General features: G+C 35.1%; 3 protein-coding genes and 1 long non-coding RNA gene across 8 annotated transcripts; 1 reads left to right on the top strand and 3 right to left on the bottom strand.

Annotated features, from left to right (window-relative positions):
• Positions 1–425: 425 nt before the first annotated feature.
• LOC127149500 (uncharacterized) lies at positions 426–3,103 on the bottom strand. The gene is made up of 2 exons (XR_007821180.1): positions 2,958–3,103; positions 426–2,316 (listed from the first exon to the last, which is right to left on the bottom strand). It is a non-coding gene; the product is annotated as an uncharacterized LOC127149500 (long non-coding RNA).
• Positions 656–3,363, top strand: LOC103491226 (perakine reductase-like). Its single transcript, XM_008451089.3, has 7 exons — positions 656–804; positions 918–1,088; positions 1,219–1,422; positions 1,609–1,781; positions 1,947–2,043; positions 2,135–2,288; positions 2,822–3,363. The coding sequence occupies exons 1-7, from the start codon at positions 739–741 to the stop codon at positions 2,998–3,000; spliced, it is 1,044 nt and encodes a 347-aa protein (XP_008449311.2). The 5' UTR covers positions 656–738; the 3' UTR covers positions 3,001–3,363.
• Positions 3,364–5,688: 2,325 nt separating this feature from the next.
• Positions 5,689–6,941, bottom strand: LOC103491227 (acireductone dioxygenase 4). Of its 3 annotated transcripts, none has more exons than XM_008451090.3 (5): positions 6,777–6,941; positions 6,605–6,692; positions 6,428–6,522; positions 6,098–6,337; positions 5,689–6,022 (listed from the first exon to the last, which is right to left on the bottom strand). In XM_008451090.3, exons 1-5 carry the CDS (start codon positions 6,786–6,788, stop codon positions 5,894–5,896), a joined length of 564 nt encoding a protein of 187 aa, XP_008449312.1. In that variant the 5' UTR covers positions 6,789–6,941; the 3' UTR covers positions 5,689–5,893. The 3 variants fall into 3 exon arrangements, with proteins under 3 accessions (XP_008449312.1, XP_050941207.1, XP_050941206.1); XM_051085250.1 differs by having other exon boundaries at positions 6,431–6,522; XM_051085249.1 differs by having other exon boundaries at positions 5,689–6,337.
• A 1,275-nt stretch (positions 6,942–8,216) lies between these two features.
• On the bottom strand, positions 8,217–13,172 carry LOC103491229 (protein TIFY 4B). 3 transcript variants are annotated; one of them, XM_008451091.3, is made up of 9 exons: positions 12,811–13,172; positions 12,441–12,565; positions 12,060–12,214; positions 11,099–11,189; positions 10,828–10,993; positions 10,095–10,157; positions 9,545–9,608; positions 9,194–9,408; positions 8,217–8,715 (listed from the first exon to the last, which is right to left on the bottom strand). In XM_008451091.3, the coding sequence occupies exons 1-9, from the start codon at positions 12,926–12,928 to the stop codon at positions 8,699–8,701; spliced, it is 1,014 nt and encodes a 337-aa protein (XP_008449313.1). In that variant the 5' UTR covers positions 12,929–13,172; the 3' UTR covers positions 8,217–8,698. The 3 variants fall into 3 exon arrangements, with proteins under 3 accessions (XP_008449313.1, XP_008449314.1, XP_050941205.1); XM_008451092.3 differs by lacking the exon at positions 9,545–9,608 and having other exon boundaries at positions 9,194–9,379; XM_051085248.1 differs by lacking the exon at positions 8,217–8,715 and having other exon boundaries at positions 9,228–9,379.
• Between the last annotated feature and the right edge of the window lie 1,174 nt (positions 13,173–14,346).

Raw genomic sequence — 14,346 nt, 5'->3', positions numbered from 1 at the left:
AAATGTTAGATAACATTTATAAGCTTAGGTTATATTTCACGCCATTTCTTCATGATTGGTGAATGTCTATTTAAGAAATTGTTCAAGCAAATGGTTTAAAATGAGAAATAAAATCTGAAAGTCAATAGTGCAATTAAAACATTAGAAATCAGCTACCAATCGAAGACTGATATATTGATCATTTTATATTTTCTTTAGATAAATGTGCAACAAAAATGATGATGTCTTCGTTTATTATATAAAGTTATAAATTATTACAAAGGCAGAAACAATAAATTTACTTTTACTTCCTATAAAAATATTTGAGTCCCACTTAAACAGATTCTCCCAAGTAAAAAAGTACGATGGTCACTATATAAATTGCAAATTATTTATTTGACTATTAGGTAACAATGACACATTTCCACCAACTAACGACAGGCACATATATTAATCTAAGACTTTATAAATTATGACCATTAGGTGGAAGAATAGACTTTACAACTTAAAGATAACATGGGTCTAATATCTTTATCAAGTTTAGCCTTTACATTCACGCCCCACAACCTACTTTCATGGAATATTCCTAGAAAACTCAGCACTAAGAATAAACAAAGGTTGAAAAAGGGCTATCATTGAGAACTTTGGGTGAAAATATATACAATAAAAATAAAAAACAAAACTTTCAAAACTCACCTCTCTGTGTCCACAGGAAATTGCAGTATCTGCTAAGTATAAGCTCTCTCTGGTTACTTTAAAATGGAAGGAAAGCCCCAAAAACTGATCCAAATCCCCAGAGTAAAACTCGGTAGCCAAGGATTAGAGGTAAGCTTGATCACTTTCTAAGGAAAAACTTGGGAGGATGAAGGAGGGGGGGGGGGGGGGGGGGGGGGGGGGGAATTAATGGCTTCATGGTGAGAAAAACTTAAAATTTGCAGGTATCAAGGTTGGGGTTTGGGTGTGCAGGACTTTCAGGAATTCTCAACAGTCCCCTTTCTCATGAAGAGGGATGTAAAATAATCAAACAAGCTTTCATCAGAGGCATAACCTTTTTTGATTCTTCTGATCTTTATGGAGCCGATCATGACAATGAAATCATGATTGGAAAGGTCAGTGTCCTATTTTGAATTATTAATTAACATAGACTATGAAAGGTTATGGATTTAAGTTTATTAACAACATACTCTTAAGTTTGATACCTTACTAATTGACTAAAGTTATTGTTGTTCGAACTTGCAGGCCTTGAAACAGCTTCCTCGAGAGAAGATTCAGTTAGCTACAAAGTTTGGGATTATACGATTAGGAGGATTTGAATTTGCAGTTAATGGGACACCTGAATATGTAAGGAAATGCTGTGAGGCAAGTCTCGAGCGCCTTCAAGTTGATTATATTGACCTCTACTATCAGCATCGTATTGACAAATCTGTGCCAATCGAAGAAACTGTAAGTCATCTTTCAGAAAGAAAGTCAAAAGGTATCATAAAGTCACAAAAGTCGACATACTATTAGGAAACGAAGTGAATTACTCCCCTATTTCTTTCTTCGTTTTGCTCCTGCCACCCATGTTTCGTTCTTTGTTGATAACTGTATCGAGTTTACATTTTGAACCTTTGGTGGGTTGATGTGAAGATGGGAGAGCTAAAGAAGCTGGTGGAAGAGGGAAAGATAAAGTACATCGGGTTGTCTGAAGCAAGTGCAAACACAATTAGGAGAGCTCATGCAGTTCATCCAATCACAGTCATTCAAATGGAGTATTCGTTGTGGAGTCGTGACATCGAAGACGACATAATTCCACTTTGTAGGTAAGAGGACTAAGAAATCAACCAGATAATAGATCTTTACACATTCAATTTCATGTTTGGTAGGTCCATAATAACAAATCTTGAAAAACTGCGAAGTCTTCAAAACCAAAACTTCTAACTCAACCTACAAAGTGATATCTTGAATGAAGACGTGGTGTTTTGTAGGGAGCTGGGAATTGGGATAGTGGCTTACAGTCCTCTAGGTCGAGGGTTCTTTGGGGGAAAGGCAACTGCAGAGAGCTTGCCAAGTGAGAGCATATTGGTAAGTTTATAAAAGAAGAGTCCTGTTCAACTTCTGGCATGAAGTCTATGTTTTTGTGTTGCATAACAAGCTGATGGGATGTGTTTGACAGTCTTATCACCCAAGGTTCAGCAAGAAGAGTTTAGAAGAAAATGAAGCTATTTACAGAAGGCTTGCAAGTCTAGCTGTGAAGCATGGTTATACCACAGTTCAGTTGGCTTTAGCTTGGCTGCTCCATCAGGGGATTGATATTGTTCCCATCCCAGGTGTGTGTTTATGTCCTTCCTCCTGATCCTGTCCAAAATAACAACAATAAAGATGTGTGCCTTTGTAAGCAAGAAAGTCACTTATTTTGATGAAAGAAAAGATGGTATAATGATCATGGTAGCAGAAAAAGTACTATACATAGAAGGCTATGATCCATCAGCTACCAACATAAATATCCAAATATGGTTGGGACAGAGAATCTAGTGATGCATTTATATGGGGTATATTTGATGGGAGACAGCATTCAAATACAGAAACTTTCATCTTAAAATCTTGAATGGTAATATATCAGACTAGAGCAAGACTATAATTAACATAATCCATTTGAGATTTTGAGTAAGGTTGTTAACAGACTCAGACTGATACAATGTGATTTCTCCTCCATAATCTGTATTGAGGCTCATGAATCAAATTGACCTCCAAATATGTGAGGATATTGAATTTACTCCAACCAATAGAGGCCTCTGGGTGTTTTCGTTCTGTTAATGAAGCATTCTAACTCTTTGCTTTCCATTTCTTGAAAATTCGACAGGTACAACCAAACTTAGGAACCTCAATAGCAACATTGAGTCATTGGATGTGAAGCTAACAGAGGAAGATTTCAAAGAAATTGGTGATGCTGTGCCAGTCGATGAAGTTAGAGGCGAGAGAGAATATGATGTTTTTACCAAATATATGTGGAAGTTTGCAGACACCCCATTAAGGACTTGAAAGCCAGTGTTCGACTTCTCACCATCTTGATCCATGAAATGCCGGAAAGGTCCATTTTTGTTTGAAAAGATGATGGTGAAAGCTGCTACTGATGTCAGTTGAGAATCCACGAGAGCATTAGTTATTTGTCATATTTTCTTCCAAAGCTATAGTAGTCACTTCAAAGTTTTTCGAAACCATATTAAATAGAAGCTTTTTTTTTTTTTTGGAGAGTGCTCTCACAACTTTAGAGATGAATTACCTTGTTTTGGCCATGCCCTAAGGCTAATACCAACCAATTGCATCATGAGTGGTCCGTTGTCCATTGAGAAATGATTATGATTGGAGATTAATATAGACCACTAGCGTCCCAATTGTCCCTCATTCAAAGGGGAAAATGTAACTATAGTTCTACAGATGGACATAATGCACCCAAAGTTCTACAAGTAAATGACTATTTAAAGACCGGTTTAATTATCTCTATTTGAAGAAAACATTAATTGTCCTAAATATAGCCGAAGATGGGAAAAGTATTTTATTATTAATCAAATAAAATATTAACCACACAAATATTTAAGACTTAACCGTCGTAAGTTAATCTTATAGGTTGGAATGGAATGGTAGGGATTTGGACATAAATTTTGCAATAAGGACATGAGAAAAGACTTGCAAACCTTTAAAATAAGGTCCTGCGCTTGTCAATTGTTCGCATTTTGTATTTACCCACAACCACAAAATATATAATGAAAGATTCCTTGTAACTAAAGAAAAAATCAGCCCTGAGAATAAACAAAGAAATTGTTGGTCAAAGCCAATCAATGGAGAAAAGCAAAAGAATCATCATTCAGTCTAAACTTTAAGAACAGAGAACCCAACAGCCTCGGAATTCCTCCTTTTCTTTGGAGGCAGTTGCAACATCTGCAATCTGCGAAACATCTGCAATACCGAGTTTTATGATCATAGTAATATGGAGGAAAAGCCTCAAAAGCTGATTCAAATTCTGAGAGTCAAGCTAGGTAACCTAGGACTGGAGGTAAACTTAATCCTCTGAGAAACAGGAACTAGAAAAAACAAACATTAGAACTTTGGAGAATCCCACATTTTCTATTTGATTGGGATTTACCAAGCAAAGTTCGATCTTGATTGGATGTGAATATTATTCTTTGTGAGATTGTTCTGTCTGATGGGCTGTATTGGTGCAAAACAAGTCATTCCTTTAAGCTTTTCGACTTAAACCCCTCCTGGTAACCATTCCATCTTTTGTTTTTGTTTTTAAAAATTAAGCTTATTTCATTTCCATGTCTTACAATGAATGGCATCTTTCTTAATACAGTGGTTGAAGTCTTAACCAAATTTCAAAAACAAAACCAACTTTTTGATTGCTACTTTTTTTAGTTTCAAAATAGTTACCATATGGGGCCAAAGTTGTCCGAACTTAAATTACACAGATATTAACTTTGTAATTACATTCGGCCCTCATTTCAATGGTTCACTTATCCACTTTGATTGGAACATCAAAGTAGGCCTCCGGAGGTGAGTCACATATTCATTTTCTCACTGGAAACTATCATCCCCCCCCCCCCCCCCCCCCAAAAAAAAATGAAAAGGGAGGCAAATCCCTAGGTATCAGCGTTCAACAAATAGGCCCCACTGCCATAAAATTTTGCAGCAGCAGTACAAGGCTGCTGGCTGACAGAATTATACCTGAAAATGGAATCAAACTCAGCTAACATTCAAGGGGATAATACTTTATACGAGTGAAGTTTGTAATGCATGCACATTGGATTCGGAATCAGTACAAAGTAATTTTTGGCAATACAAGTGCATCAAGAAGATGACTTCTTTGTTTGTATCCGTGAGTGTTTAAGTCTGTTTAAACCCTATAATAACTTGGTGTCCAAGAAACTCACAGGAAATTAATTCCTAGATAAGTGGTCATCATGGGTTGGTTTAAACCCATGACCTTTTAGTTAGTTATTGAGACTATGTCTCCTTTTATACCACTAAGACAGCACATATGGTTGACCCAAGAAGTTAATTAATAGCACAGTAAGATAATTTATCAGAAGCCAGGTGGGAATGTATAGAAAGGGCATATAATTACCATCAATGTTACAAATTCAGAAGATGCTTACCAGAGAGTTGGCTTGTAGGTATAAATTTACTTATCCTTCTCCAGTGACAAACGAGCCTCTGATCTCCTTGAGGCACGAAACTTTCTTGTCAGCATGAAAACCAAAAAGTTAATAATTATTAAACCACCAACTCACCCAAAAGCTTAAGCTGATGGTTGAAGACAAATTTAATTACATATCACTAGGGGCTTGAACACATGACGATTGTTGAAGGCAAATTTAATTATATATAACTAACAATAATCTCTGGAAAAAAAAAACAACATAGCTGGCCCTCAACACTTTAGATAAGAATATAATTGACATGTTACAGAGAAAAACAGTAATCTTTAAGGAAATGGTTAAATTATTTATCTGACACGTGAACTCAATAATTCCTGAAGCATTATGGAACAGGCTATCGTCAAACAAAGGTACTATGGGCTGGTAGTATTAATGAACACAAATATGAGGTTCTGTAGAACAATAAAAATAAATGTAATTTAAGCATAACAAAAGAGAAAAAGAAAACCATTCAAATTCTGCAAAGAGAAAGAATTCGATCTTAAAAACATAAAATCGAATGGGGCCAGAATTTACCTAAGTGGTTTCAAATTACAATTTATTTGAGAATAGCAATTCATAAATATAAAGTTTCAGACATTTACTTAAACAGGGTTTCAACAGCAGTTGCCATATTTATACAGTATTTAATCTAAGCCATACCCAGCAATACATGACCTGAGCTAAACCCCATAGCTTTGTATTAAATGGCATAGTACAGAAGAATACACAAATCTTTAATGAGCCTTGAGTGCCACTCCAGCTTTCTCAGTGAAGGACTTGAGGTACTCTTTCCTTGCCGGGTGCTGCTCCTGTGGTCGGTTAAAAGGGGTCCAAACTGGCTCTCCCTTGAATAGCCTCATTAACTGTAGATAATCCAATGGATTGATAATTAATATCTTGAAATGAGAATCTTTGAAGTTAATGGTATTTAATCCTACCTTGGTATAATTATTGGTGTCCAGAGTAAAACGATGGTAGATACCAGCCGGCAAGATGATAAGATCGCCTGGCTTAATCCAGATTCGAATCCAACGGTCGTTCTTGTCCCGTACATCAAAGTAGCCACTGCCATCCAAACAGTAACGAATTTCCTCATCGGCATGAATGTGTTCTGTGTAGAAATCCTTCAATTTCCCTTCGTAATTGGCAAGTTTCTCTGGAGATATATCAAGTAAATCCTACCAAATCAAAACAAAATTTATCAAAAGAAGAAATTAACCAAAACATGTAAATACAAAACCGCGATGGAGTACTGAATATTCACAGACCACGTAGTTATATCCTCTATCGTCTCTGATTTTCTTCAATTCCTCATCGTTTTCATATATCTCAGGGTTCAATTTCCAATACAAAACGCCTAATTCTGCAGATAATTCATTGGATTCAATTCAATTATAGGGCTGAAAATCTCTTCAGAAGTTATGGATAAGAGGATGGAAGTGCACCTGCCAATTGGTTCATGGAGACGAATTCCTTAGGGTTTGAGTGATGAGGAAGCCTCTGGTCTTCATTGCTATCGTTCATAAACCAAGCCTGCACAAACATTAGTTTCGTCCATCAATCTTTTGACTAAATGTCGATATCTATAAGAAGCAATTCGGTTCGGTGGACTCTCACCTCGATGGCCATTGTTGAACCTGCTCTGAGTTGAATGGTCGAGAATGTGCTCCGATGAAAAATGGAGCTCCAAATTTAAAGGCAGTGGACGGCGGAAGAAACAGGAACTCTCTCATCGGTTGAGTGTTGAAACTCGAAGATTCCAATGAAGATCTTTTTTTATTATTATTATTTTTTTACTTAAAATTTGTTTAATTTAATGTCAATGGAGCTGCCACGTGTACGGATATTATTTTCAATCTTGTGGTAGCGTGGATGAGTGATGACATGGAAATTTTAAAATTTTTACGACCATTTACAAAATTATGGATTTAGATTTCATGACTAATGATGTCAATTTTTTATTCGATTTTTATATCATTTCTATTCTTTAAAATTTTAAAATTGGTCATTTTAATTTAATGGAAACTGAAATGAATGGTCAAAGATTAATCAAAGTTAAAAGCTACTATTACCAAATAAATTTTTTATTAAAATCAAAATGAGTTGAAGTTGAGTCCAAAAATCGAAAATAAATATTTTGAAAGTATTGAGATCTAAAAAGATCAAAATAAAACATATGAGAGTTGTTTTTTAGATTTTAGATAAATTTAGCTGGTGATATAAACTAACACAAGTAATGAAAAGAGGAATGTCAACTAACACGCATAATGAAGTAATAATTTTCTTCAATTGTTTGTACTCAAACAGTAGGTGAATTGTTTTTACCCATCGAGTTTAATTACAGTTGTCAAATATCTCCTTAAACATCTTTCAAACTTAAATGTCATCGAATCAAAGATAGATATTATTCCAGGTGAGCTAGTCAAAATCAACCACATATTTTGATGTTAAAGGAAGTTTTTGAAACACACATTGTTGTTTAATTTTAACACAAAATAATATCGTCTATCGAATACAAATTGCGCTTGGTGATATTTTAAAATAATTTTCTTAAATTTAAACCATTAATTATTATCAAAATTAGTTAAATTATAATTTTCATTCAAAGATATACAATAGGTTAATGATTTCAAAAAATTAACGTAAAAATGTTAATAAACAATCATTTCTATTACAGAAAAACTAGAACTAAATATAGGATTTACAAAGGAAGATTTACAAAAATAGAACTTCGTATGACAACTTGGTTGTGTGACAACTAATTAGTGACTACTTTATTATATAATTTCAATTAACTATTTTCAATATTCCTATTAACACTCCTTATTTTTATATGAACATTTAACATGCAGCTTGGACCAATTCTTTGTTCGATTGATTACAAGACTTTTAATTATAAAACGACGTCCTAAATCCTACCTTTAATTTACACATCAATTTAAGTTTTTTCATCTCTTTCCATCTCAAAAAGTTCCCTCTACTTTCAAATTGTTAAATCTAAGTTGTTGCCCTATCAAAGATACAAAATCAAGTAGTTGAAGCGATGCTCGAAAACGGTATCAAAACCTACAGGGAGAGTTCGAAGCTTGTGAAAACTGAATACAGGCATTGTGTTTTGTGGGGTTGGATGCTAAGCACTTGCAAATATGAATCTGGTATACACAGAGAGAGGGTCTTGGGGCAGAAAAGATAGCATACATTTTTTTATACAAGATGCATGAGAACATCATCATCTCAACCCAATAAGCCTTGACAGCAGAAACATGAACAAGTTCCTAATCATCCTAGCATCGGTTGCAACACCCTGTTCGAGTTACAAAATTGATCAGCTTGAGTGAGATACTCATACCGTTTGGATATAGACACCTCTCCCACGCAAGATCTCCAAAATATGACTGGTGCATGAACGTCTACATAACCCTCCTTAACGCAGCCAAACTGTGCAGCGGATAACAATTATCGAATTTGCATCTCCTCTCTCTCAAGTTGTCAATCACAAGGATGATTTTTGAAGTAGCATGCCATCAACGTAGATCAACTCAGCACTCCTGGATATCTGCAGAAACTCCCAAACTCAGATATCAAACAGCTTTGTACTACATATATAACAAACGGGTTTGATTTTTAGAACTCAGGGACACAATTATAACCAATAGAACACAAATCCTGTTTAAGAAAAGTCGTCAAACTATAAGGTTTCTTTTAACATTTTCTATATCCAGATTCTATAATACGTCAGCTTCTTTTTAAAAAAAATTACATCAGCTAAGTGAGACACCTAAAACTGATATCATGGCTCCCATCAATGTATTGATTCAGAAATTGATAGAGTAAAGGGTGACGGGAGGTCAAAACAAAGAAATCTGCGTACATCTATAAAAGTTTTCAAATGACTACAGAAAATGATGATAAATCTATAGGCCATCTCAGTTAAGAAAGTGATATTTAATTGCCAGTTTTAATGAGAAATGAAAACACATATAAAGGTAAGAAAAAAAGTCAACTGCTAAAATAAAAGCTCTGTAGGTATCTACCTTTGACATTAAGGTCGACAGAAAAACAAGCAAGTTTTGGCTGATTGTCAGCTGGTCCTCCAACGAAGGCTTTTGCTACTCCAGTTGGGGATAAAGAGCTCGTCACAATCTGACCTAAATTCTTATTGGATATGTGCGTCCTCATTTGATGGTTCATATATCCCTCCAGGCTAGGAGACGACAATCCTGTATTTTTCTTGTTCTTTAACCTTCCCCTTATAGAAATATAACCACAAAGATGGGAGGGAAATGAATGAAATGAGATCGGAGACCACAAAGGTTATGTACCGTGCAAGGCAAGATGTCATCATTATAGAATTATATCAGAAAAACAAACTTAGTCAAAGGTACCTGTCTTTTCGCTTTTCAAGATATCTCTGTAATGAAACTTTCCGACTTGCCAGACCCTCAACATCTAATATGAAAATCCACAATTTTGGTGAAAAGCTATTGATTAGATCAGCTGTTACTATGGGTAGCCGTTAATTATTTGCATGGGCAAAGGGAAAAGAAACGTCATGGAGACGGTCGACTAAATGGCAACTCGTGGATGGGAGATAACAATTTAGAATGGGAAACAGTAGCAGCAAAGACGGGAACTTTTACAGCAGGGAGTCGTGAGCTCTAACTTACCATTGACAAGACATATTACATTATAAATTCATTAAAATGAAACCCACAAAATCAGATACCAGCGTTTGAAATTGAATTATCATGGAAAAAGGACAGTTGAATTGTGAACATAAAGGTTGTATAGTTGAACTTTTACCAAATTATATCACCAACAAATGTCTGGTCAACGTACAGAATTCTTTACAATTCTTTCAAACAAACATGAGAAATACAGAGTTTTTATTTTCACAATGCAATTAACAAAATTGCAAGCAAACCGAATGTTTACCAGAATCCCGCATACTGGTTCCCTTTGCATGCTGCTGCTGCTGAGGATGCTCACCCAACTTCTCTGTCAAGTCAGAATACAATCATCACTTAAATAGCTACCACCAATTTTGGCTTGCCAAAGTGTGTGCTACTTTTTGGGAACTTTGGGAAGAAAGGAATAACAAACTGCTTAGAGGGTGGAAAATGGACATAAGAGACTTTTGGTCCCTTGTTAGATTTCATGTTCTACTTCGTTCTCAAAGCCCTTGTAACTATTCTATAGCTTCTTTTTTTTTTTAGTTGGAGCCCCTTCTTTTAATTGGATTCCATTTTCGTGGCCTTCGGTTATTAGTATGCTGTAAATAATCTAACATTACTCTAATGATTATTACCCTCGGGATGGTAATTGGTATCTTTCTCCACTGGGATATGTATAGATTGGCAATAGTGAACAACATTACTGAACTTCATTTTTAAAGGAGATATGAGTATAAAATCACTAAACTCTAAGACGCAGTTTAACGTGGAAAAAAAGAGTAGCTTAATGAAGAAAGTGAAAACAGCCACAATCAAGGGATCCAAGACCTATCTATCTATCACAAACAAATGTAGATTTCAGAACCTATGGCTGCTAGATTACCCACCAGAAGTATGGTCCAATAAAAGGTGCCCAGAGGAGTTGAGGCTACGAATAAATTTTCAAAACACAAAAAATCATTTTGCCACAAAATTGCAAGAGCCCATGTACTAACCTGTGTTCACATTCCGATAGATGGTAGCACTAGGAGGAAAAAAGTCATCTCTGTCACTGGAAGTCTGCAAAAGACATGGTGGAGACTGACATGCAGCAGTTCCACTCAAGGGATGATTCTGAGGGAAATGAATAGGACTAGCTGCAAGATGCATGATTGCCCACGCCTGCGAATCCAGAGATGAGTACATAATGTTGAAAGGGAGAGGAAAAAAGAACATGTCCATGATAAATATTCTTCAGAAATCCAAAAAAAGAGATAATGTATATACCTTATCTGGTGGAACTCCATCATACACGTTCACCTTGCCACAATAGAAAATTGTCATTTGGCCATCCACTCCATTTGTATCGTATTGATCTCTGTCAACCATTAAAACATTAGTTCCCATCTCTTTTCAGTTAGTATGAATTTGATTAAAGAAAGAAAAATTGGAAATCATTTAAAAAGATTAGAAATTCTCTAAAAGGTGCATGTATAGCCTACAAAGCATAATTCCAGAAATTTTTTATATAGATGTCAAAATCGGAGTTATTGAGATTTGAGTGACTGATAAAGTATCAGCCAATTTTTAAAATATAAACAAAAGAAAAATTCCCAGAAACTTATTGTCATTTTCCATGTTATATAGTCAGGAATCAACAAATAAGGCATCAAGTTTCAGCTCAAGTACTGCTATAGCAAAAATACATCCAGGTATGCCAATGGGATTAACCATGTAGGACTGTGACTTTAAGAAAGGAAGCAAGAAGTGCCCACAACCTTATGCACATGTTTGCATTCTAAAATATCAAAACAAATCTATAGGTTCACAAAATAACAACAAACTTCACATGATAGATAGTTCAAGTAACTTCTTTCCTGCAAGACTCTAAACTTGACCAGCAGATAACAGATCACTTCTTCATAGCTTCACTTTCTTTTCTTATGCTCACATTTGAAACCCCAAAATTTGGTTCATGCCTAGTAATCAGGGAATAAATGCCAAAACAAGGATCCATGTTCACAACTTTTCAAAAGCACAAACTCTCAGTAACTCATCTAGTTAAGAGCTTAAATCATCAGTGGTCTGTCTTAAAGAACAGCAACACTGCACAAATTTGGAAGGTTAGAAGATGAAACACAACATGGCATACATCAATCCAGGCATAGGAATTGCTAAACATATACGATCCACAAATCAAAATCAAATGGAAGAAGTAGCAGAAAGTCTAAGATATTCAAGGATAAACCTGGGACTAGTGACATTGTTCTCTGGTTCAACCGGAGGATCCTCAGGAGTAGATTTCGCAGTCTCCACATTGCTATAAGCAGATTCATCAACTGACATTGTAACCTGAGCATCATCACTCGGTTCTTTGGGTGAATCACCTTGATTGGAATTTATCTACACATACATCATTACTAATGAATTCGACAAGCATTCACAATATTTCTCAAAAAGAAGGGTTAAAAAAGTTGATCAAGGAAAACCCTTCATTCAGTAAGTGAAAAAAACATGACTTTGAGTGGACATTTTCCAGGGAGATCTTTTTTATTTTTCTTTATCAGCAACCTAACAAAGGGTTGAGTGAGAAAAGTCCCAAAAGCAAAATTATTAAACCAAAACTCACCCGAGGCGAAACGACGACCTTCCTGAGAGCACCGGCGCCGGAATCATCACAAGGCTCAAGCAATGCTTTAAGAGAAATAACCTGCTGGATCGCCTGAGATTTGTTCCATGAGGGCCGCCGCATTCCTGACCCGACACGTGTGAGGACACAAGCAAAAAATTAAAAATAAAACAAAAATTAAAAATCGCAATCATTCTTTCCAAACCCGCTAAACAAGAAAGGCAAAAAAAAAAAAAAAGTAAAGGAAGAAGAAGAAGAGAAGAAAGAGAATGGAAGCTTCCGTGATTTGGGGGCGCCGGAAAAAATGGAGGGAAGAAAGGGACAAAAATGGAAATTACAGAAACAAAGAAGAGGGTGTAAAAAAAAAAACCTTTTTCTTTTAGGTATTTGCGACAATCCTCTCGAGTGAGCTGCGAAATGTCATCCTCCGTCAACTGGTTGAGGGGTTTGTCGAGTATAGACCGGAACGTCGCCGCACCGGCACTCATTGCCGCAGATTCCGAGAAAACGGACGAACCAGCTGGCACTCCGCCCTAAAACCTTCAATCAAGGCCGGAAAGAGACGGAATACAGGGCGGCGACGGTCATCGGAGAGCGGCCGGCGGAATTTCGGAGGCGGAAGAAGAGGAATTGAAGAAGGGGGTGGTTGTGAACTTGATTAAAGAGGGCGTCTCTCCAATACGGTAGGGAGAAATGGTTTTTTCTTTTCTTTTTCTTTTTCTTTTTTCTTTTCTTTTTCGTTTTTTCTTTTATTATTATTAATTTTTTATTATTATTAATTTTAAGTAACTGCGCTTCTCCCTAGACTGCCACGTAAGTAGGTTACGTGTATTATTGACCTCATTTAATATATTGTTATTGTCATTATTACCCCCCCCCCCCCCCCCCTAATCTTATTAATTTCACTAATTTGTCATTATAGAGTCTCCTAAGTCCCAACTTACTCTTATCCAAACAAAATAATAATATTAATAACTTACTAATTATCTTTTATTGTTTTGCCTCTACAATTTTAGAGAGAATTTAAATAGCCTATGATACCATAATACTTTTAAATATCATACACTTTTAATCCTTAATTTAATTTTCATGTGAACTTAGATTTCAAAAAAATGACATTTTTGTTCTTTTGAAAACTTTGATTTTATTTTTAAGGTCTATAAAATATTGATTTGGTCTCAATATTGACTCTTCATTGTCATGAGAGAACGGAGGAAATTTAAAATATGTGTGTTCCAAAAGTCTTCGTGAGAACAAATTCAAGACTCGTGTAACATCAAACATGTATTATTTAAATAAAATATATTTGTAGTTCATAAACTTTTAAATTTGTTAAAATTGGATTCTCAAACTTACAATAATGGTAAAAGATTGACTCAAAGATGATAAAAATTATATCCCTAGACTTATATAATCATTAATGCATTTAGCATGTTTGTTTGAGAGTTCAAATCTAATTTTTGGATAAATTTGAGATTCAATTTTTAATTTTGAAAGATTAAAGATATAATAATTGCAATTAATATAATATTTTATGGGTCATTTTGTAATTTATCATTTCTAGATGCTATCATTTTGTACGTTTAGTCGTAACAAAGAGTTTTAGACTAGTTGTTACATTATCATTCAATGGTCACACATCCATTACAATCTTTTTGTGTAGTTACGAAGAAGTACTATGATTGTGACAAAAGGTTATGGTTGAGTTAAACACCTAAAAGTCTTTTTGAAACATCAAAGTTGTTTTTTTTTTATATATAGAAAATGATTGAATATCAATAATAATTTGAGTAAATTACAAAAATTACCCCTTGAAGTATAATGATAGTTTCAATTACATACTCAAAAACTTTTAATCGTAAATCCTAAAGCTTCTAAAAGTGTTATAATCGGACACTCAAACTTT

The sequence above is a fragment of the Cucumis melo genome, chromosome 5 (genome assembly GCF_025177605.1).
Source record: "Cucumis melo cultivar AY chromosome 5, USDA_Cmelo_AY_1.0, whole genome shotgun sequence".
Lineage (NCBI taxonomy): Eukaryota > Viridiplantae > Streptophyta > Magnoliopsida > Cucurbitales > Cucurbitaceae > Cucumis > Cucumis melo.
The sequence above is the reverse complement of the archived record's forward strand: the minus strand, read 5'-3'. Positions and strand labels throughout refer to the sequence as shown.

Coding starts and splice junctions, on each gene's coding strand:
- LOC103491226 (XM_008451089.3), top strand. CDS start 739: ATGGAAGGAAAGCCCCAAAAACTGATCCAAATCCCCAGAGTAAAACTC. Junction 2,044..2,134: donor TGCCAAGTGAGAGCATATTG/GTAAGTTTATAA, acceptor TGTGTTTGACAG/TCTTATCACCCAAGGTTCAG. Junction 2,289..2,821: donor TGATATTGTTCCCATCCCAG/GTGTGTGTTTAT, acceptor AAAATTCGACAG/GTACAACCAAACTTAGGAAC.
- LOC103491227 (XM_051085249.1), bottom strand. Junction 6,523..6,604: donor CTCCATGAACCAATTGGCAG/GTGCACTTCCAT, acceptor AATTATCTGCAG/AATTAGGCGTTTTGTATTGG. Junction 6,338..6,427: donor ATAGAGGATATAACTACGTG/GTCTGTGAATAT, acceptor TTGATTTGGTAG/GATTTACTTGATATATCTCC.
- LOC103491229 (XM_008451091.3), bottom strand. CDS start 12,928: ATGAGTGCCGGTGCGGCGACGTTCCGGTCTATACTCGACAAACCCCTC. Junction 12,566..12,810: donor CAAATACCTAAAAGAAAAAG/GTTTTTTTTTTT, acceptor GTGTCGGGTCAG/GAATGCGGCGGCCCTCATGG. Junction 11,190..12,059: donor AACAATGTCACTAGTCCCAG/GTTTATCCTTGA, acceptor AATGGTTGACAG/AGATCAATACGATACAAATG.